The sequence below is a fragment of the Mustela erminea genome, chromosome 1 (genome assembly GCF_009829155.1).
Source record: "Mustela erminea isolate mMusErm1 chromosome 1, mMusErm1.Pri, whole genome shotgun sequence".
Lineage (NCBI taxonomy): Eukaryota > Metazoa > Chordata > Mammalia > Carnivora > Mustelidae > Mustela > Mustela erminea.
The window spans coordinates 162450979-162475979 of record NC_045614.1 but is presented as its reverse complement, the minus strand read 5'-3'; the positions used below and the strand labels follow the sequence as shown (position 1 = coordinate 162475979).

At 35.5% G+C, this 25001-nt stretch overlaps 1 protein-coding gene across 4 annotated transcripts in view; it reads left to right on the top strand.

Moving 5' to 3' along the window:
- NECTIN3 (nectin cell adhesion molecule 3) overlaps positions 1–25001 on the top strand; it is a 133481-nt gene that overhangs the window by 38342 nt on the left and 70138 nt on the right. For 3 of the 4 annotated variants that reach the window (XM_032349680.1, XM_032349686.1, XM_032349660.1), the window contains exons 2-4: positions 2735–3076; positions 18394–18690; positions 21664–21781. In XM_032349680.1, the coding sequence (XP_032205571.1) occupies positions 2735–3076; positions 18394–18690; positions 21664–21781 (757 nt within the window). Of the gene's footprint in view, positions 1–2162; positions 2507–2734; positions 3077–18393; positions 18691–21663; positions 21782–25001 lie in introns of those variants that run through there. The other variant, XM_032349670.1, reaches the window with a different exon arrangement.

Genomic DNA, 25001 nt, shown 5'->3' with positions numbered 1-25001 from the left:
CATTTGTGGTATGGGGCGATATGATGTCTAAATAGCATTAATTTTTCCTACAGGAATATGACACATGTTACATTTATTCAAGTCAATTGCTCAGGTTTATTAGTTCTTCACAACTTTCTTCATGGGCATTTGAAATATTAATGTTTTACAGATACTGTTTTTTCTGTAATAAATTTGTAAAGATTATCGCCCATCCTAACATGTTGATTATATATTTTGAATATATTTTGCATATTTTATATGCACCCATATTTTATATGCATCCTTTACTTGGCCGCCTTAGATTTTTCAGTTATCAGGTTTTTTGAATAATAATTCTGTCTGTTTCTTTCTAATGCTTTCCCTTCCCTCTTTCTCTTTCTTTCTTTCTTTCTACATCATTGCGCTGGAATTTCCGTTTTCATTTGAACAGTGATAATGATACTGCACCATTTTGTCTTGATCTTTTTTAATAGCAATGCCCCCTTTTTCTAGTGTTGATGATGGCCACTGATTTGAGAAGAATCTACTTTATTATTAAGAATCCTTTTTTCCGGGCACCTCGGTGGCTCAGTGGGTTAAAGACCTGCCTTCAGCTGAGGTCACGATCTCAGGGTCCTGGGATCGAGGCCCACATCGGGCTTTCTGTTCAGCAGGGAGCCTGCTTCCTCCTCTCTCTCTGCCTGCCTCTCTGCCTACAAGTGATCTGTCTCTCTGTCAAATAAGTAAATAAAATATTTAAAAAAAAAAATCCTTTTTTCCGATAGGGAGAGGGTGGTTGGGTTACGGGCATTGGAGAGGGTATGTGCTATGGTGAGGGCTGTGAAATGTATAAGCCTGATGATTCACAGATGGGGCATTATATGTTACATTGTATGTTAATTAAAATATATTACATATTTATATTTATATATAAATCTATATATTTTATATATAAATAATTTTTATATTTATATACTTATATAATTTATATTTATATGAATTTTATGTACAAAATTACTTATATATAAATAATTCTATATTATACATTATATGTTAATAAAAATTTATAAAAATCCTTTTTTCCTCAGTTGTTAGAGTTTTTTAAAAATTCAGATAATGAATGCTAAATTTTATAAAATGCCTTTTCAACCTCAAATGAGGAAGTCAGTGTGAGCTTTCATTGTGATAGTTTAAAAATCTCTTTATATTCTTGGAATTTCCTACTTCATCATTATGTCTTTTTCTTTAAACAAAAAGCTGGGTATTATTTCATAACATGAAAAATTTAATATTCATAAATTGTCCTTTTATATGTATATTCTGGTTTAGTACTAGACTTATGATAGCTTGCTAAAATACATTACAGTACTTATAAAATTTATATATCAACTTAGTAATTATCTACACTTGAAAGCATGGTAAAACACAGTGGTAAATTTTGATGTCTCGGTACTTTTTTGGGGCAATGGTTAAAAAACCCTTTTCTTCCTTAACTGTTAAGTATAGTCACTGTGAATTGTCTATCCTTTTTCGTAATACATCTTCAGTCATCTCCTAAATGGTACAATTCACTCTCTTGTTTGTTTACTTCTTTTTTAAAATTCATTTACAATTTGGATGGCATAGTTTGCCTAGTTCTTTATTTATATTTTATATATCATTTATGTTGTTTTCCTCCCAAAAAGGGTTAGTGGAAATAATAATTTGTGAAGTTTTTGTTGTTGTTTAGAACTCTTTAAACATGTTTAAATACATTTTTCTTGTTTATTTTTTAAGTGATACTCTCTACATTTTTGTATTTATTTAAAAATATCAATAAGACCTTAAATTTCAAAGATACTATATGTGCAGTGTATTGTTTTTACAGTTTCCATGTTTGAGTGTTTATACTGGTTTACTTCTGAATTTGAATATTTATTTTATCAGGACACATGAGTCGTAAACTCTCCAAGGGCTTTATATATATGTTCTAATATACTTGTCGATCAGTAACATCTTGCTTGACTTTAGTATTCATAAATATTGGTCTTATTTATTCTAAAATAATTTAGATTTGGACCACGGAAGTCAGTATTACAAGGGAGAAATTTGATGTCATTTCATTTTAACTTTTGCTTATGGAATTATTTTTCTTCATCCATGAAATAGAAAAAAATTGATTTCACATTTACATAATTTTTTAAATTAATGTTTTCTAGTAGTTGATCTATCTTAAATGAAGTTTTTTAATAGAGATTCTTGATAGAGGAATCCTCCTTTGGTAATATATTTGGTTTGACAGATCCTGCATGTATTAGTGATCTATTACAAATTATAAATTACTCTAAAATTCAGTGGCTTTTAAACGACATGCATTTATTATCTCTCTGTGTCAGAAATTCATGCATGGCTCAGCTGGGTTCTATGCCTCAGAGTCTTTCACAAGACTGCAGTCAGAGGTATCAGGGCTGGGATCTCATCTGGAGGCTTGACTGGGGAATGATCTCCTTCCAAGCTTATTCTCGGCCCAATGTCGTGCTTTTCCCACTGCGACACATATTGACAGGTATTTGATTTATTTGAGAGTCACTCTTTGGGTCTAACATCTACCTCTTTTGAGCTCTTCCTGTTATTTAGTCATAAATGTATGTGTGTATGTGAATGTGCATGGACATGCAGGTGAGCATCTATAGAAGGGTAAGTGGGAGGGACAGAGAGAAACAAGCAGGGAGGGAGAATGATCATATGTTAGTATAACTTTTTCTATTTTTAAGAACTATTTTTTCCCCCATAGGTGCCTTAGCTGGGCCAATTATTGTGGAGCCACATGTCACAGCAGTATGGGGAAAGAATGTTTCATTGAAGTGTTTAATTGAAGTAAATGAAACTATAACACAGATTTCATGGGAGAAGATCCATGGCAAAAGTTCACAGACTGTTGCAGTTCATCATCCTCAGTATGGATTCTCTGTTCAAGGAGAATATCAGGGAAGAGTCTTATTTAAAAACTATTCACTTAATGATGCGACAATTACTCTACATAACATAGGATTTTCTGATTCTGGAAAATACATATGCAAAGCTGTTACATTCCCGCTTGGAAATGCTCAATCCTCTACAACTGTAACTGTATTAGGTAGGTATGCTTGAATTGTATATTTTGGTGGTACTGGCAAGAATTATAATAAAAATTTTTTTAAGATTTTAAAATAATTAACTGTATATACATAAGCCTAGATTTGAAATAATTCAGATATGATTTTTCAGGTGTTCTCTTAAAAATCTGTGATTCTCTGCTCTCTCAATTTAAACAAAATTTTGTATCTACCTACCTATCTGTGTAATGCCTTGTGGTTCTTAGTTATTTTACTTTTTTCATGAAAGATTGGTTTTTAATTACAATACTAAAATGCTGAGTGTTTTTGAATTTTCAGTATTCTTTCTCAAAATTTCAAACTTTAAATTTCCATTTTTAAATAAGCTTGTCCATTTATTTAAATGACTGTTGTCTTAGAGCCATTGATATATTTCCATGTTTCTGAAATCAGATTTTACGTCTGCCACTGTGGATTTCATAGCTGTTTGATCCTTGGGCCTTTGCTTCTAATGAGCAGTCTTCTGCTTTTTCCTTTCTCATAACTTAAAATTTATGGAGGAATTTAAAATGAGCTTATTATTGTTAAGATAGCCACTTGCAGTGAAAGGTATACCAATTTGGAAATACTGGCTTGTATTTTTAGAATACCAGAGTAAAGATTAAGGAGTAATAGCAACCTTAGCATTTTCCAATCAAAGTAGGACTCCTTTAACAGGCAGTCTTTGCATCTGCCTGTTTGTCTGTTGGGGACTTGGTTGGATCTGCTGATAGCTCCCCTCCTCAACCCTCCTTCTTCACTTTCCTTCTGGGTGTTACACCCTAGTAAAAAGCACTTTGTGCTCCTCACTTGGTCTTAGTGTCTGCTTCCAGAGCAGCAAACAAGTGCACTGCCCCTAATATTTAAAGGCATTATTTCAGGGTCTCTGACATGTAGGAAAGCCATTTTGTCCAGCTCTTGTCAGATACTTTTTCATGTTGAGAGATACTATTTAAAAATAGAAATAAAATTAAATATTTGAGAATTTCATATATTTATGACACTGCCTGAACACCTGTGGGAAAATATAACTCATGTTTATGAAACAGATACTTTTGAGAAACTTTGACTAGAAGGCAGGGAGCATTGGGTGTTATACACAAACAATGAATCCTGGAACACTGAATCAAAAACTAATGATGTACTGTATGGTGACTAACATTAACATTACAAAAAAAAAAAAAAGAATAGGTCCAGAAACAAACCAAAACAAAAAAGAAGGCAAAAATAAATACCTGAAAAATCAAGTGCAGGCCATCAGGGTTAAAAAAGGTCATAAAAAAAGTTCAATGGCTAGAAAACAGTAGTTTTGTGTGGAAGAGGGAACCCATTGGAGTAAGGGTTTTTTTTGCTTTAAATTCTAGTAATTGCCCCTAAATTATCAGTGATTTAAAACTGAGGAATGTTTATAGTATAAGACTAGTCATGATCTTCACCACGCCTATGTATCTAGCTTCATCTATTTCATCTCTTTCTCCACTTTACAACACAAATAATCATGATGAACTATTTGTAGTTCTGATAATACCTGTTTTTGTTTTACATGTGTTTTTCTTTCTTCTTGGATTGCTTTCTTTTTCTTCCTGTCTTCCTAGTTCTTATATTTAACTGCTATATATCAAACCACATCCTTTTAGAAAGCCATTGTTGAAATATATACCCACTTGCAGTTTGATTTTTTTTCTTTCTTTCTTTTTTTGGCTCTTTTGCCATTTTTTCTTGAGCTTATCTATTGCAGCAGTTACCATACTGTTTGTTGTGTGTTTTCTACATTATAAACACATGGTGGACTGCAGCTCTGTACTTTTAAATTTAACTTTATCTCTAAGGCCTACAAGAATTCCTGGTATACAGCAGCCATACACCATGAGTGTTATTTAAGTAGGGTATAGGAATGGATTGGTAAAACTTAGTAGTATACAAAAGTTGCATAGAAAAACAGTTGAACCAGTCATTGAATTTTGGATAGGTTTGGGGTAAGCAGAGGGAAGTAAGTATAGGGAGAATAAATGAGCCAGTGCGGGGAGGCAGAAAACAATATACAATAAGGCAGAGTTCTTTTTAGCATCAGCGTTGTTGACATTTTGGGCTGGAATTCTTTGCTCTAGTGAGCTGTTCTGTCCATTGTAGACTGTTTGGCAATGTCTGTGGAGACATTCTAAGTTATCGTCACTGAAAGACTGCTGCTAGCATCTGGTGGGTCTTTCAGTGTTGATAACTTAGAATGTCTCCAGATGTTGCCAAGGGTCCTCTGGAAGAGGAGAGGAGAGATCACTCATTGTTGAGCGATTAGTGAAATCACTCATTAGTGGAATCACTGAATAATTTTTTGATTGTTCAGAGGATTTATGTAAAGTACAAGAACTAAAGGCTAGAAAGTTTGAGTAGGACTGCATTAAAGTAACTTGAATGTTATAATGGAGAATTTGAGCTTTGTATTACTGGAAATGCCAAATTGGTATAAGATATTGTACTTCTTGCCTCCCTTCTACCCTCAGACTCCTACTATGTAAAGTGTGGTTGCTGAACTGGCAGCATTGGCATCACTTGGGAGTTTATTAGAAATATAGGATTTTGGGTCCCTCTCAAACTTATTGAATGATAAGTCTACATTTTAGCAGGATTTCTAAGTGATTTGTATACAGAATGAAGTTTGAGAAACACTGGTTTGATCACCTTCTTACCTTGCTTAGAGGGATATTTAAGTCATAATAGACTAGATTTAGGGAGTAATGTGATAAAAGTTATGATTTATGAAGGTCAGTTAGGTGTTTTGATGGATTGAAATGAAGAGGTCCGAGGGAGGAGTCAAGACGGCAGAGGAGTAGCAGGCTGAGATCATATCAGATAGCAGGAGATCAGCTAGGTAGTTTATCAAACCTTTCTGAACACCTACAAATCCAACAGGAGATCAAAGAGAAGAAGAGCAGCAATTCTAGAAACAGAAAATCGACCACTTTCTGAAAGGTAGGACCTGCGGAGGAGTGAATCCAAAGCGACGGAAAGATAGACTGCAGGGGGAGAGGCCAGCTCCCAGCAAGCAGGGGAGCAACGGAGCACAAAATCAGAACTTTTAAAAGTCTGCTCCACTGAGGGACATGGCTCCAGAGGCTAAGCCAACTTGAAGCCCACTTGGGGGCGGTGTGGTCTCAGATCCCATGGGGTCACAGAAGAATCAGGGGTGTCTGAGTGTTGCCGAGCTCACAGGTATTAGAGCAAGGAAGCTGGCTACAGAGACAGAGCCAAGGAGTGAGCTCTCAACTTGGGGTTACCTTAAACTGTGATCCGTGGCACACTCAGGCCACTGCTCTTTGAGCAGGGACTCCAGAAGATCCAGGGAGACCCCCCCACCCACCTCCCCAGAAGAGCTGCAGGGATCTGCTGGGTTTGGAGACTCCAGGCGGAGCTGTGTGCCAGAGACAGAGATGCTTGGTCACAGGCTGGGTGAGCTCGGAGTGTGGCCAGAGGCCAGGGAGACAAGAGTGATTGAATGCTTTTCTCCGAGGGTGCACTGAGGAATGGGGCCCTGAGCTCTCCATTACTCCGGGCTGGAGATTGGGAGGCCACCATTTTCATTCCCGTTCTCCAGAGCTCTACAGAAAGCCTTCAGGGAACAAAAGCTCCCAAAAGTGAACCAGAGCAGATTACTTAGCCTAGCCCCTGGTAAGGGCAGTGCAATTCTGCCTCCTGCAGTGACACTTGAGAATCACTACAACAGGCCCCTCCCCCAGATGATCAGCAAGAAATCTAGCCAAGACCAAGTTCACTTATCAAGAACAGCAGAATTCCAGAGGAGGAGAAAGCAAGGCATGGAATTCATGGCTTTGTCCTCATGATTCTTTAGTCTTGCAAAGTTAATTAATTTTTTAAATTTTATTTTTTTCTATATGCTTATTTTTTTAACTTTTACCCTTTCCTCTATTAACGTTTTTAAACTAGTTTATCTTAACAACACCTTTCATAAAAAAGATCTTTCTGAACCTTCATTATTATACTCATATTTTATCCTTCATTGTATCTAACTTCATTTTTTGTATAGACATAGGGTTTTTTCTTCTAAAAAAAATTTGAGATACAACTTCTAATAGGTCAAAATATACCCTAAAGCTAGCACAGGGCTTGTTCTAGTCTCCAGCCTGAGCAGATTCTCTCCACTTTCTTTTTCTTTATTCTCCCAACCAACTTATCAACTCCTTTTTTAGAATTTTTTTGAAAATTTTTCATCTTTATACTCCTATTCCATCCCTTCATCGTGTTTACCCTTATTTTGTGTGTGTCTGTGTGTGTGTGTATATATATATATATATATATATAAGTTTTTCATTCTTTAAAATCTTAGGACATAGTTTCTTCTAAGAGACCAAAATAATCCCAAAATTAAGTGGGTGACTCTGTTCTATTCACTATTCTAATATATATCATTAATTAATTAATTAATTAATTAATTTTCTGAGCTGCTTTTTACCCCCTACCTTCCCCCCAGGATTTAGTGTCTCTTCTGATCTGGTTAAAGCACATTTTCCTGGGATCTTTGCCACCCTTTTAGTATTTTATTCTCTCCTTCATATATTCTTATCTGGATAAAATGAGAAGGCTGAAAAATTTACCACAAAAAAAAAAGAACAAGAGGCAGTACCGAAGGCTAAGGACCTAATCAATACAGACATTGGTAATATGTCAGATCTAGAGTTCAGAATGATGATTCTCAAGGTGCTAGCCGGGCTCGAAAAAGGCATGGAAGATATTAGAGAAACCTGCCTGGAAAAATAAAAGCCCTTTCTGGAGAAATAAAAGAACTAAAATCTAAACAAGCTGAAATCAAAAAAGCTATTAATGAGATGCAGTCAAAAATGGAGTCTCTTACTGCTAGGATAAATGAGGCAGAAGAGAGAATTAGTGATATAGAAGACCAAATGACAGAGAATAAAGAAGCTGAGTAAAAGAGAGACAAACAACTACTGAACCATGAGGGGAGAATTGGAGAGATAAGTGATACCATACGATGAAACAACATTAGAATAATTGGGATTCCAGAAGAAGAGGAAAGAGAGAGGGGAGCAGAAGGTATATTGGAGAGGATTATTGTAGAGAATTTCCCTAATATGGCAAAGGGAACAAGCATCAAAATCCAGGAGGTGCAGAGAACCCCCTCAGAATCAATAAGAATAGGTCCATGCCCCATCATCTAATAGTAAAATTTACAAGTCTTAGTGACAAAGAGAAAATTTTGAAAGCAGTTCGGGACAAGAAGCCTATAACATACAATGGTAAAAATATTAGATTGGCAGCAAACTTATCCACAGAGACCTGGCAGTCCAGAAAGAACTGACATGATATATTCAGAGCACTAAATGAGAAGAACATGCAGCCAAGAATACTATATCCAGCTAGGCTATCATTGAAAATAGAAGGAGAGATAAAAAGCCTCCAGGACAAACAAAAACTAAAAGAATTTGTAAATACCAAACCAGCCCTACAGGAAATATTGAAAGGGGTCCTCTAAGCAAAGAGAGAGCCTAAAAGTAGTAGACCAGAAAGGAATAGAGATAATACACAGTAATAGTCACTTTACAGGCAATAAAATGGCACTAAATTCATATGTCTCAATAGTTACCCTGAATGTAAATGGACTAAATGCCCCAATCAAAAGACACAGGGTATCAGAATGGATTTAAAAAACAAAACCCATCAATATGCTGTCTACAAGAAACTCATTTTAGACCCAAGGACACCTCCACATTTAAAGCGAGGGGGTGGAAAACAGTTTACCATCCTAATGGACATCTAAAGAAAGCTGGGGTGGCAATGCTTATATTAGATCAATTAGATTTTAAGCCAAAGACTATACTAAGAGATGAGGAAGGACACTATATCATACTCAAAGGGTTTGTCCAACAAGAAGGCCTAACAGTTTTCAATACCTATGCCCCTAACATGGGAGCAGCCAGCTATATAAACCAATTAATAACAAAATCGAAGAAACACATCGACAAAAATACAATAATAGTAGGAGACATTAACAACCCCCTCACTGAAATGGACAGATCATCTAAGCAACAGAACAACAAGAAATCAAGGCCTTTAATGACACACTGGACCAGATGGACATCACACATAGATTGAGAACATTCCATCACAAAGCAACAGAATACACATTCTTCTCTAGTGCACATGGAACATTCTCCAGAATAGATCACATCCTGGGTCACAAATCAGGTCTCAACCGGTATCAAAAGATTGGGATCATTTCCAGCATTTTTTCAGAATACAATGCTCTGAAGCTGGAACTCAATTTCAAGAGGAAATTTGGAAAGAACACAAATACATGGAGACTAAACAGCATCCTTCTAAATAATGAATGGGTCAGCCAGGAAATTAAAGAAGAATTGAAAAAATTCATGGTAACAAATGATAATGAAAACACAACGGTTCAAAATCTGTGGGATACAGCAAAGGAAGTCCTGAGAGGAAAATATATAGCAATCCAAGCCTTTCTCAAGAAACAAGAAAGGTCTTAAATACACAACCTAAGTCTACACCTAAAGGAGTTGGAGAAAGAACAGCAAAGAAAACCTAAACCCAGCAGGAGAAGAGAAATAAAGATCAGAGCAGAAATCAATGAAATAGAAACCAAAAGAACAATAGAACAAATCAACGAAACTAGGAGCAGGGTCTTTGAAAGAATTAATAAAATTGATAACCCCCTGGCCAGACTTATTAAATTAGAAAAGAGAAAAGACCCAAATAAATAAAATCATGAATGAAAGAGGAGAGATCACAACCAACACTAAAGAAATACAAACATTTATAAGAACATATTATGAGCAACTATATGCCAGCAAATTTAATAATGTGGAAGAAATGGAGGCATTGCTAGAGACGTGTAAACTACCACAACTGAGCCAGGAAGAAATAGAAAACCTGAACAGACCCATAACCAATAAGGAGATTGAAGCAGTCATCAAAAATCTCCCAACAAACAGACCAGGGCCAGATGGCTTCCCAGGAGAATTCTACCAAACATTGAAAGAATTAATTCCTATTCTCCTGAAACTGTTCCAAAAAATAGAAATGGAAGGAAAACTTCCAAACACATTTCATGAGGCCGGCATTACCTTGATCCCAAAACCAGACAAAGATCCCATCAAAAAAGAGAATTACAGACCAGGATCCTTGATGAACACAGATGTGAAAATTCTCACCAAAATACTAGCCAGTAGGATCCAACAGTACATTAAAAGGATTATTCATCACGACCCAGTGGGATTTATCCCAGGGCTGCAAGGTTGGTTCAACATCTGCAAATCAATGAATGTGATAGAATACATTAATAAAGAACAAGAACTATATGACACTTTCAATAGATGCTGAAAAAGCATTGACAGAATACAGCATCCTTTCCTGATCAAAATTCTTCAAATTGTAGGGATAGAGGGTACATACCTCAATATCATCAAAGTCATCTATGGAAAACCAATAGCGAATATCATTCTCAATGGAGAAAAACTGAGAGCTTTTCCGCTAAGGTCAGGAACACGGCAGGGATGTCCATTATCACCACTGCTATTCAACATATTACTAGAAGTCCTAGCCTCAGTAATCAGACAACAAAAAGAAATTAAAGGCATCCAAATCGGCAAAGAAGGAGTCAAACTATCACTCTGAAAATGATATGATCCTTTATGTGAAAAACCCAAAAGACTCAAATCTGCTAGAACTTGTACAGGAATTCAGTAAAGTATCAGGATATTAAATCAATGCACAGAAATCAGTTGCATTTCTTTACACCAACAAGAAGACTGAAGAAAGAGGAATTAAAGAGTCCATCCCATTTACAATTGCATCCAAAACCATAAGATACCTAGGAATAAACCTAACCAAAGAGGCAAAGAATCTATACTCAGAAAACTATAAAGTACTCATGAATGAAATTGAGGATGACACAAAGAAATGGAAAGATGTTCCATGCTCATGGATTGGAGGAACAAATATTGTGAAAATGTCTATGCTACCTAAAACAATCTACACATTTAATGCAATCCCTATCAAAATCCTATCCATTTTTTTCAATGAAATGGAACAAATAATCCTAAAATTTATATGGAACCTGAAAAGACCTTGAATAGCCACAGGAATGTTGAAAAAGAAAGCCAAAGTTGGTGGCATCACATTCCAGACTTTAAGCTCTATTACAAAGCTGTCATCATCAAGACAGTATGGTACTGGCCGAAAAACAGACACATAGATCAATGGAACAGAATAGAGAGCCCAGAAATAGACCCTCAATTCTATGGTCAACTAATCTTTGACAAAACAGGACAGAATGTCCAATGGAAAAAAGATAGCCTCTTTAACAATTGGTGTTGGGAAAATTGGACAGCCACATGCAGGAAAATGAAACTGGACCATTTCCTTACACCACACATGAAAATAGACTCAAAATGGATGAAGGACCTCAGTGTGAGAAAGGAATCCCTCAAAAGCCTTGAAGAGAACACAGGTAGCAACCTCTTTCACCTCAGCCGCAGCAGTTTCTTCCTAGGAACATTGCCAAAGGCAAGGGAAGCAAGGGCAAAAATGAACTTTTAGGACTTCATCAAGATCAAAGGCTTCTACACAGCAAGGGAAACAGTTAACAAAACCAAAAGACAACTGACAGAATGGGAGAAGATACTTGCAAACGACGTATCAGATAAAAGGTTAGTATCCGGGGCACCTGGGTGGCTCAGTGGGTTAAACCTCTGCTTTCAGCTCAGGTCATGATCTCAGGGTCCTGAGATCGAGCCCTGCATCAGGTTGTCTGCTCAGCAGGAAGCCTGTTCCTCCCCCCCATCTCTCTCTCCCTCTGTCAAATAATTAAATAATTTTTTTTAAAAAGGTTAGTATCCAAAATCTATGAAGAACTTATCAAACTCAGTACCCAAAGAACAAATAATCCAATCACGAAATCGGCAGAGGACATGAACAGACATTTCTGCAAAGAAGACATCCAGATGGCCAATAGACACATGAAAAAGTGATCCACGTCACTCGGCATCAGGGAAATACAAATCAAAACCACAATGAGATACCATCTCTCACCAGTCAGAATGGCTAAAATGAGCAAGTCAGGAAATGACACTTGCTGGCGAGGATGCGGAGAAAGGGGTACCCTCCTACACTGTTGGTGGGAGTACAAGCTGGTGCAACTACTCTGGAAAACAACATGGAGGTTCCTCAAAAAGTTGAAAATAGATCTACCATACGACCCAGTATTTGCAATACTGGGTATTTACCGTAAAGATACAAACGTAATGATCCGAAGAGGCACGTGCGCCCAGATGTTTATAGCAGCGATATCCACAATAGCCAAACTATGGAAAGAACCTAGATGTCCATCAATAGATGAATGGATAAGGAAGATAGGGTGTATAGATAGAGATATATATACAATTGAATATTATGCAGCCATCAAAGAAATGAAATCTTGCCATTTGTGACCACATGGATGGAACTAGAGGGTGTTATGCTTATCGAAATACATCACTCAGAGAAAGACAATTATCATATCTCCATGATATGAGGAAGTTGAGAGGCAATGTGGGGGGTTTGAGGGATACAAAAAGAGCAAATTAAACAAGATGGGATCGGGAGGGAGACAAACCATAAGAGACTCTTAATCAAACAAATGAGGGTTGGGGCACCTAGGTGGCTCAATGGGTTAAGCCTCTGCCTTCGGCTCAGGTCATCATTCCAGGGTCCTGGGATCGAGCCCCGCATCAGGCTTTCTGCTCAGCGGGGAGTTTGTTACCCTTTCTTTCTCTCTCTGCCTGCCTCTCTGCCTACTTGTGATCTCTGTCAAATAAATAAAAATCTTTTAAAAAAAAGAAAACAAACAAACAAAAAAATGAGGGTTGCCAGGGCGAGGGTTAGGGAAAGGGTGTGGTAGGGTTATGGACATGGGGGAAGGTATGTGCTATGGTGAGTGCTGTGAAGTCTGTAAATGTGGCAGTTCACAGACCTGTACCCCTGGGTCTAATAATACATTATATGTTAATAAATAAATAAAAATTTTTTTAAAAATAAAGAAATGAAGAAGTCCTAAAATCTTAATCCTTCAGTCATGTGGCCATGAAAGCTTGAAATTAATTTTCTGATTTCCGCCCCTTGAGGGAAGAAGGGAGCTATTACAAAGGAATATCTGTCAAGACTTTGTAACTGATTGGATATAAGAAACAAGGGAGGTTTGAGCATAAAAAGGTTTCTAGTCTTGGTGATTGTGTAAGTTATATTAGTATAAATTCCAGTGGGCATGTCTGAATGAAATCCAGGTGTTGGGATTGGATGGCTAAGATAATGAGATCAGCATTGGCTTTATTGAGCTTGAAGATATATAGGCAAACAGTACCAGACAGGTGGTTAGAAACTATGGAATCAAGCCTTGTATCAAAAAGGAAGGAAATTAGGGATTATGTAGATAGTAGTTTTGTATCAGTTAAACATTTCTAAGGGAGATGCAAATAGTAACTGACAGCCCAGAACCCAGTATTTATTGGGGCAGAGGTCAGAAGAAATTGAAATGAAGAACTCTAAGAGAGCTTTGAGGAAAACTCTGGCAAAGTAATACTACTTATATCAGGAGAAGATAAAATTTTTAAGATTATTTTAGCAGCTTTTTCTTTTTTCCACAGTGAGAATTAAGCTTTATACAAAATGATTTGAACAACCTTTTTTTTTTTTTTTTTGGCTTTCCTAAGAATGGTACACAGCTAGTATTCTTTTATTTATTTATTTATTTATTTGACAGAGAAAGATCACAAGTAGGCAGAGAGAGAGAGAGGAGGAAGCAGGCTCCCTGCTGAGCAGAGAGCCCAGTGCGGGACTCGATCCTAGGACCCTGAGATCATGACCTGAACCGAAGGCAGCGGCTTAACCCACTGAGCCACCCAGGCGCCCAGTGGTACACAGCTAGTATTCTTAAAGTATAGCCTAGAAGGCAATTCATTACTTAGAACAGGTACCTTAAGGCATTATTGGTACTTAATTCTTTTTGAACAGAATGCTAATAACTGTGTCAAAGTTTGAAATTCTACCAAATTGGTCAAAGAGAATGGCAAATAAAAAATTTAGCCTATCGATTACATGGTAACATTAAGAGTTTCAGTGGAGTGGTAGTAATAGAAATCAAATTAAGGGAATGTGATATAACAAAAAAGCTTTGGGAAAATTTAACAACAAATGCCCCACAGTAGAACAGTTGTTTTGCAATTGCTTACTTCTCTTGATGGGATATTTTATAGCTATTAAAATTATGGTTAAGAGAAGTGTTGCTGTGGGAGGAAAGAACCAAAAAATTGTACGTATGCCATGATTATTACATCCATATAGAAACTAGAAAAAGAGAAGTGGAAGATGATAATAATTGCATTAGGGTATTGTAGTTGTGCCTAATTTTTCCCTGTTTTCCCAATTTTTAGAAATACTGCTTTTGCAATAAAAATACAGACTTCCACTATATGTTGGGTAACTGAACATAATTAAAAAAAAAAAAAATAGACTTCCATTGCTGTAGATGATGGAATAGCAGGGACTGGATTTGCCCTCTCGCTGAGAACAAGAAACCAGGCAAATAAGAAACAGTTTTAAGAAACAGTTTTTTGTTATTGGACAATAGGCCATGTAAGATTATGATCCCTGAAAGAAGGAAAACAAACAAGGTGAGTCCATATAATGTTCTGGCTTCCACCTTAGTCAGTTTTCAGAGTACAACTCAGTGACAAGGATTTGAAGCAGAGATCGATGGTATTAGGGAGTAAAAGAGAAATTCTGGAATTCAGGGAGGACAGGTGATTAGAATTTGTGGAGCAGAATACTGGAAAGCAGAGAGCATCAGAGAGAGTGTGTGTGTTTTAGAGATCTACAGAGGGCCCCTTTAAAGTCTTTGGGTTAGTATTGATCTGTGTCGATGGAGAGGAATCTTGAGGTTGGGGAAAGAACCACCGGAAAGCATTAGATCTAACTAGCGATCCTGATGTTCACACAGAACTGGGAAAACCATGTTACCTCCATTCAGAGTACAGAGGGCTTTGATAGCATCTTTTTTTTTTTTTTAACAGATTTTATATATTTGACGAGAGAGAGAGAGAGAGATCACAAGTAGGCAGAGAGACGGGAAGCAAACTACCCTCCCAGAAGAGAGCCCGATGCAGTGCTCTATCCCAGGACCATGAGATCATGACCCGAGCTGAAGGCAGAGGCTTAACTCACTGGGCCACCCAGGCGCCCTCTTTGATAGCATCTTAAGAGCAAGCAACAGCAAAACAACTAGACAGTGAAGGTTACAAGGAAGTTAACCAAAATATTGAGGTCTATGAGAAAAGTAACTTTGGAAAGCTAATAAAGTCTACGACCAGGAGATTGATTCCTTCAGAAGAAACAGAAATGTAACTTTTTTTTTTTTTTTTTTAAGATTTATTTAGAGAACACAGGTAGACAGAGCACCAGGCAGAGGGAGAAGGAGAAGCAGGCTCTCTGCTGAGCAGGGAGCCCAACATACTGTGCTGGATCCCAGGACCCTAGGATCATGACCTGAGTCAAAGGCAGCCACTTACCTGCCTGAGCCACCCAGGTGCCTGCAGAAATATAACTTAAAATTGACTTTAAAATAAATTTTTAAGTTCCTCAAAGATAAAAAAAGTTATCGACGGTGTAAGTTGTTCAAAACAACTCTCCCATGGGTGTGAAATAAAATACCACTGAAAGCTTCAAGGAAGTAAAAACAAGTGAGAAATATTAGTAGATTAAGTCTAGGAGAAGGTAAAAATAGAAATAAGCTTAGCACTGAAAGTTGCATGCAACCTGAGGACTTCTGATAATTTAGAAGAAACACCTGAGGTGCTTAGCTGGGATTTTGAAAGCCTTAAGAAGCAAGAGACAGATTTCTAAGTGTAGTTCTGCTAAGATGGGGGATGTCTAATAACCCTTCTCTTATTCATCTGCTATCCAGAGGCTTACATTTTTAGAATAGTAGGAAATTAGTAGAAGTAAACCAGCCTTCTTATAGACTTACAGGTTTATAATGACCTGAGTGGTTTGATCTTAAAATCAGGAGGCTCTAGACTGGTTAGTGATTTCAGGAGTTTAGCAGAAGAAAACTCAGATCTTTTCTGGAGGAAAATTATCTTTATTCTAGACCTCACAGTATTTCTATCTTAATTATTCAAACACAGGCTTATAGTTTTCTGAAATACAAGTAAAGAAGAACCCACAAGTAGCAGGCAGCACAAATAAGACAACAGAAACAGACTTTCAAAGATACAGGGTTGTTGGAATTATCAGACACAGCCTATTAAACAGCATCGTTTAACATTTGAAGAGTTAAGTCAATCTATAAAATTTCTGCAGAGAACAAGAAACTATAAAAAAATGACACAGTAATTGGCCTTGAAGTAGAGAAGTAATTTTTAGTGTATAAAAGTAGTTAACCATAAAAGGGAAATTAAAAACTGGTAAATTTTAGTACAATTGAATTAAAAACTTCTCTTCATCAAAACACACTATAGGGCAAAAAGATAAGCCCTAAACTGCTAGAGGATATTTTTACCACATGTAATAAAAAAAGGGCTCTTCTTCCAAATCAGTAAGTAAAAGCAATTGGCTTTAATAGGCATTTTGCAGAAGAAATTCCAAATAGTCTATAAACATGGAAGGAACTTTAACGTCATTCATAATAAAAAATACAGTCTCAACAGTACAGCATTATATGCATATAAGATGGACAAACATGAGAAGTCAGACAGTACCAGCTGTGGTGAGTGTCTGGACCAACAGGTGCTCTAAAATTGGTAGTAAATTCTTACTTTGGAAAGCTTTTTGGCATTATCTGGTAAAGCTGAAAATAAAAATAGTAGTAGCAATTCCACTATAAGAGACAAAGTAAAGAAATACCTGTACAAATATACCGAGATATACCAATGAGAATGTTTCTTATAAAGTTGTTCATACTAAATAGGAAATAGCACCAAACCCAGTGGTAAATAAACTGTACAGCAGTTAATAATCTGTAGAACTGCATATAAATTTAAATGGTTTTTAAAAAGTGAAAAAATCTTGAATTCTAAAATAATAAAGTCTGATTATTCTCAAATAAGTTTATCTCAGGAGCACAAAGTTGAATCAAAGAAGAACTATATAAAAATATATATAGTTTAGTACCATTCATGTAAAGTTCAGAAACAGGTAAAATATAATTGTTGTTTTACAAACTTTACATTTGTTGCTTGTAGACCTGTTATGAAAAGTAAGCAAAAATTTATTTTCAGAGTCATTATAATGATTTCATACTTGGACTGGTAGGTGTTAAAATCAAGGAGAGACATGCTGAGCTACCTGGGAGGTACTGTTGTTTTTATTAAGATGTATGGTGTTTACACAGATGTTTACTACGAAGTATTGATTACATGTGTTGTATGTACTCTTTCCTTTGTTATTTTACAATAATACATCTCATACAATACATTAGGAAAATATTAGTATCTCAAGTAAATTATGAAAAATATTTAGATACAAATCAAGAACAGATGGCATTAAAAATCAGTTGGAAGCTTTGAAAGTGAATAAGTTATTGAGATAAAAACTCAATGTACAGAATAACCCATAGGCTTGAGACAGTTCATGAGGTGAGACTGAGGAATTTATGCAGAAAGAAACACATGAAATTTGCTGGAAAATGTGAAGAGATAGAAAGGTTATATGGAAAGTAGATGAAAGGATCTGAACATTAAGGTTACTTTCACTTGCTGAGGAGCTTTCTTATACTGGAAGAAGATAATGGGATATACATTCTAATACACATTTTAATAAACATAGCTATTATTGACATTACATTTTAACTGTATAGGTTCCATACTGGTAACTTAATTTATATTTTTTGTAAGTGTTTTGCTGCAAAATGAAGCACTGTGTTTTAAAACTACATCTTTTCCCCTTTCAGAGTAATACTTAAACTCTTATAATGAAAATTACCCAATTTACAGGAATTTTTCATATACTAACTTCAGGGAGAACTCATTAGTCCTTATAAAGAAAAATGGTATCTCTCCTAAGGAGAACCTTCTTTAAAGTTTTCAAGTCTTGCTGAGGTTCTTGTTTGTCTTAGCTCATGATCTTCTCCTCTTCCCAAGATCTAGCTGATGTTAGCATTACTTAAAAGCATGTTTAAAGCCTAGATTTTATATACATTTTCCCCTAAGTTTATGAACTATGGCTAGATATGTCTTGGAAAGATATAAATATATTCTTCATTGAAATGTGACTAATTTTTTTTTTTAAATGTAAACAGTTGAACCCACTGTGAGCCTGATAAAAGGGCCAGATTCTTTAATTGATGGAGGAAATGAAACTGTAGCAGCCATCTGTATCGCAGCCACTGGAAAGCCAGTTGCACATATTGACTGGGAAGGTGATCTTGGTGAAATGGAATCCACTACAACTTCTTTTCCAAATGAAACAGCAACAATTGTCAGCCAGTACAAGCTGTTTCCAACCAGATTTGCTAGAGGAAGGCGGATTACCTGTGTTGTAAAACATCCAGCCTTGGAAAAGGACATCCGATATTCTTTCATATTAGATATACAGTGTAAGTAAACAATAACATTTGCTCTTAAACATTTTACTTTAATTTTCTTCTGTGACATAATTCTATGGCAGACTTGTTAGTTTGAATATTTAATATTCAGATATTCTTATATCTTTTCCATGTTGAAATTTTTTTCCTTAATTTTTAAAAATAGCTTTGTGGAAATTTCATTTAATCAGACCATTTCTTATTAGTTTGTGAAATGGGCAGTGACTTTAAAGTTGCTCTCCAACTTAAAATTATTTAGCCTTCTCCTTTTCAGACCTTAAAAATAAGCTGGGCTTAAGCAAATTGTGGAAATTTGTACCTCAAAATGTGCAATACTTAGAGGCAAACAACTACTTTGCCAGTTCAATTAATTTCACTATTGCTCATTTTTTTTTTGTTGCTACCCATGATGTTTTCAGCAAGAATCTTTTATTGTCTAAATGCATATTAATTAGTTTGAAAATCTTTGTTTTTCCAATACTATTTCTCATCTCATTTTACTGATCATGTTGTAAGATTCTCATATAATAAGACAGTATTTTAAAGACATCATTTGGATAATAACCATTGTAGATAAGGTTCAAAGGTTAGCCCATCTCCTATTTTTATTTTTTTGTTAAGGGATGTTCCCTTTTGTGTAAAGTTTGTATGTTTATATACGTATGTGCATATATTTTTTTTTCCTGTACATTAGCTCAGTTGTTGAAACATTGTGTGGCATTTAAAAATTTTGAGCAGAAGAAAAAGTGATAATGCACGTAACTTAAGGATAAGGAAAATTAATAGGTTTTTAAAAGGACGTATTACGGTGTTCTTAGTGTTTTATTTTTTGATATGACGTATATGGAATTTTAAATTGCACATATTCATTACACGATATAATGGTTTTTAAAGCTAATTGTAAGAATCTTTTTCAACATTTATTGGGTTAAACTTCGGAAGTTACCTTACATGAATGTTACTACCACTTTATTTCTAAGTGCAGATACCTTCTTTTCACTACTCTGAAGAATCCAATTAAAATTTCTGTTTCCTTTTCCTACCTTACTTTCATAGACTCTTAACTTTTTCCTTTTTCTTGTAAAATTCAGATCCCAATTGTAAGTACTATTAGTATTTTCCTTATATCTAGTAATGACTGAAATTTTCTTCAATTTGTATTGGTTACATTATGCTTTTTTGGTTGGTTGTTTGAATGAAATCCTAAATACAAAAATATTTCTCTTAATGTAAGATTTACATAATTATGGCTTAGATTTATTGTCTTGCTCCTAAAATGTTCTTAGAGTACTGGTGATTTTTTTTCCTCTTTTTAATTGGGACTTAACAAAACATGTGAACAAAGTTTGAGGAGATAAAATCTTATATCCAAAGTTCAGATCTCTAAATTTGGAGGTATTATTTGGGGATACCTTACCTTAGTACCTATTCCCTCCTCCCAATTAAAAGAAATTAAACTCACAGAGCTCTCTATTGTTCTTTCAGCAACAATTTTTAGTACCAATTGTTAGTTACAAACGTGTTAATTCTTGGTATTTAAGAGATAGGCATTTCTTTCTTTAAATTACTAAAGTAATTAATTGTACCTTAGTAAAAGTTTAATTTTTTACCACCCTTTTTTGTAAACCTTGATTGATAATAGACCAAGCTTCCCTGACAGAATTAAACTGACCTGGTCTCTCTCTAATTTCCCATCTGATCACTGTACTCTTTATCTGGTTTACTGTGTAACTCACAGGAGGGTCCCTGTACCATGCATAAGTGACCCTTCCTTGGGGAAGCTTTCATGACCCGTACCTCATTCGCAGTTAGGCCCTTCTTCTCTATATCATCCTATTCTTTTCCTTCTTGGTTCTCATAAGAGGCTTTAGTTTAATATTTCAAAAATATCCTCTTATTAAAAACTATTAAAAATTAATTATATGAAAGAAAAAATTTAAAATAAAAGGGACGCCTGGGTGGCTCAGTGGGTTAAAGCCTCTGCCTTCAGCTCTGGTCATGATCCCAGGGTCCTGGGATCTAGCCCTGCATTGGTCTCTCTACTCGGCGGGGAGCCTGCTTCCTTCTCCTCTCTCTCTCTCTCTCTCTGCCTGACTCTCTGCCTACTTGTGTCTGTCTGTCAAGTTAAAAAAAATAAAATTAATTAAAAAAATAAATAAATTTATGAATACAGAATCTATTTGTATGCCATAAGCCTACAACAGTGCCTGCCACTTACTAGGAGTTAAAAAACAATATGATGGTTGAATGAATGATTCATATTGGATCGTATGATTTAAATGCATAAATTTATATTGCTGGTAGATATTGATAATTGCTTACTCTTAACAAACTATATTACACAATATTACACATGTACCAGAAGACGTTTGGGTGCATTGAATGGATAAAATTGTTTTAGAACAGTTGAGGCCACAGATAACTTACTTTAGTTGATATTATAGCCTTAGAAAGTTTGTTTCACATTTCTGCTTATCCATAGAATAGTAATTAATTATAATACAGGGAACCTAATCTCTGTAACTGACTTTGTATCTCTTGGGGGATATTCTCTTTCAGATTAGACATTTCTTTAAAGACAGTGTTATATGGTCACTTGGTACTTAACTGCCACGTCTAATCAAATTAAGTAGTATAATGTATTTCCTTTGTTCATAAATCTACACTTCTCATAATAGGACTCTCATATTTTGTTCTTGGTGTTTATATGTTTGTGAATATCCTTATATTCAGTGTCCAAAATAACTAGAACTGTACGTGCTATCGTTGCCTAGTGTTTGGGAACTCATTTTCCATTCATGCACTCATTCTTTCAATCAACTAATAATTATTAACTGCTGTTTTCCACGCTGGTTTTGTATATTGACAGAAGGAAAACGATTTCTGTTCCGTTGAAGTTTAGTCATTATGTTAATGCTTTGTCATTATTTATTGCATTTACTACTAACAAAAGATAATTTGTACTGTTATGCATTTATTTTATAGATGCTCCAGAAGTTTCAGTGACAGGCTATGATGGGAATTGGTTTGTAGGAAGAAAAGGTGTTAATCTCAAGTGTAATGCTGATGCAAATCCACCACCCTTCAAATCTGTGTGGAGCAGGTAATAATGTCAGATACTTCTAAAGGGAAATTATTTAAAAGTGGAAAGTATTAAGTGCATATTTAAAGTTGTTTTTTTAAATCAGTGTAATACATGATGATAGTAATGGCTGGAAATTAAATTAAGGGTTTCTGAGTGTTCTCTGTCCCACCTCTCCCCTTCTACCCCTGCAGTTCCTTTTAGCCATTTAGCAATTCCTTCTGGTGGTTACCATTGTTGGTCTTAAATTGCTACTTCTTAATACTATCTATTGACTTCTGTTGTACTGGATGAAAATTTAACTTTATATCTACCCCTTCACACACAAAGGTGTCCATATACATATTCCTACCTTCATGAATCCCAATGAAATTAAGCCACTTTTAGTTAAACTTTGTAATCATTGTTTGCTTCCCTATGGCATGTAAGTATTATTTACTGAGCATAGTATACTAGAGTTCTGTTTTCTTTTGTCTAAGATCTTGTTTTCCCTGAAGCTAATAATTCTTAGCCTCCAAAAATATCCTTATTCTCTTTATCTATGAACTTTCAAACTGTCATACTAAGGTTTTCATTTGTATTTCCCAGTATTTGGAGCCCCCTCCTTTAGTCTTAAGACTTGTATCTGTCACCTGTGTATAATTTTGTCATTTTTTTTATCATTTCCCCTCCTTTTTAAAATTTGCTTTTACTAGACCACCTATTTATTATATACAAAACGTCCTTTCTTATTTTTCATAGTCTTTTATTTTGTTTTGTTTTTCCTAGGAAATTTTCTTGATTTTTTTTTTCCCCCCGTTGACTTAATTGATTTAAAACATTTTGGGGGCATATTTTTAATTTCTTTTTTCTTAAGATTTATTTATTTGAGGGATGGGGGACAAGGGAGGAGGGGGCAGACGGGGAGAGAGAGAATTCCTGGCTGGGATGGCCTGAGCCAAAATCAAGAGTTGACAACTTCACTGATTGAGCCACCCAGGTACCTCTATACTTTTAATTTCTAAGAGCATTTTCTTATTTCTCTTTCATTTCATTGCATTTTTTTCTTATTTTGTGGATGTCATGTCTTGTTTCTTCCTAGAAACACAATTTTTTTTAAAGATTTTATGTATTTATTTGACAGACAGAGATCACAAGTAGGCAGAGAGGCAGGCAGAGAGAGAGGAGGAAGCAGGCTCCCCGCTGAGCAGAGAACCCTATGTGGGGCTCGATCCCAGGACTCTGGGATCATGACGTGAGCCCATGGCAGAGGCTTAAACCCACTGAGCCACCCAGGTGCCCCTAGAAACACAATATTAAAGTTATTGCCTCTTCAGAGAGTTTTTACTGCTTCTTACTTATTTTGTCTTTTTTTCCCTTTATTTTTTCATTTTTTTGATATTCCTTAATTTCTCAGTTATCCAGTCATTTCACAGTGATGCATTGAAATATTAAAATGTATTAAAATTCTGAGTAGAAACTCTGTCTTTATAGTGGGGATTACTCATTAGTAGATACAGTTAGAGTGATCAAGTAAAGAGTTATTTTCTTGGGGAAGCTTCAGATGTCACTCAGGAAGAGTGGAAGTCTTTTTTGGTGGTCATTCAGTTTATTTATTGGATTAACCTTCATCTTCTTTTTAAAACATAAATGCCTAGTGTCTGTACAGAGTTGAGAGGAGTCTGTTTTTTCAACTTTCAACTAATGTCCATAATTCTAGCCCTCTGCTTCACTCTGGCTTTCTGTATTAGTACAGTGAGTCAAATTCCAAATCTTGGATTCCTTGGACCAAATTGGCTCTATTCCCATTCATATGCCTTTTAGAAGCACTTCTTCAGCGCAAAGTGGAGCTTCTCATCCTTGGCAGTGTTGACAAGTTGAGCTGGATAAATCATTGTTGTGGGAGGTAATCCTCTGCATTGCAGGATGTTTAGTAGCATCCCTGGCCTTATACCCCTTTGTGGAAACCAAAAATGTCTCCAGACTTGCCAGTTGTCTCCTGGAGACAAAATCACTCTTGATTGAGAAACAGTGGCTCACAGCATATATTGTTTCCTCCATCTGTTTTCTGTCTTCTAGAAGTTTGTTGAAACATCTTGTCTGATGAATTCTGCCTCCTTTTCTCTTTCTTCCTGTGGGTTTTTAATACCTTTCATTTCCTTTACTTTTGTTTTAGGTGGGATTTTGTGGGAGCGAGGAAACTATTTGATCAATCTGTTGTCTTTAAACAAAAATACAGGTTTTGTTTTGTTTTAATTTACATTTTCTTAAAAGTGGGAAGCAGTCATTGGTTAAGATGTGGGATAGGTTATGTTTAAAAGTCTTACAATTCCAAGTTCCCTTCCTAGTACCTGTACTTGGAGGTGTCTTTTTGAGTAAGACCTTTGTTTCCACACTGATAATAGTACATCATAGAGATGTAAGGATAGAGACAATTAACATAAACCAGGTAACATAGGTAAAGAGTATAGAAGGTGCTTAGCATGTCATTTGGTGTGAGTTTAATGTGATATTTAGAATTTTTTGACTGTGGCTTATTTGAACAAGCAATTTTAATTTTATAAGCCATTTTTATATTTCTCAGAATTAAAGGGATTAGAATTTGGGCCTCACAGTGAAGAGAGATAATTGGTATTTATATACTCCATATTCATTCTCATCTTCCTAGAAGAAGTTCACCTTTTGAAAGTCAGTGCTTACACAAATGTTCTTTTCAATGTTTTTGTAGAAGGAGTTTGGGTGTTTTTGTTATTTAAAACCATGTGAGAATATTACCTTTTTTCTTCAAATCTAAATTGAAGTTCTTGCACTGTAAAAGATTTTATTGACTTTTTCCACTTACTACTGTTGGATTTGCAGAACAAAATGATTCCTCCTATTGTCCAGTGTTTTGTTTCTTTCTACTTGTTTATTAGTTTTTGTTCTTATTCTCTTCATAATTAGTTGTCAGTTTTCTGTGTACTTAGATCATTGAAAGCAAAGACAATATCTTATTTACTTTTGTAGCTCAGCAATACCAGCAGAGTGGAGTATGGTTAATATTAAGCTCCTGGCAATTAAGTAATGGATGGTTGAGTGAATGAGTAAATGAACCTTTTGAAAATCTACTTAGATCAAACTATAATAGTTGAGTGCTTAGTTTATTTGATTTCTTGTTCTCTTAAAAAATAACTCATGGTCTTTAAAAATAACCTCAAAATAAATACATCTTTATGTGTTTTTTTGGTACCCTAAGTTTGGCAGTATGATGTCTAACAGTGTA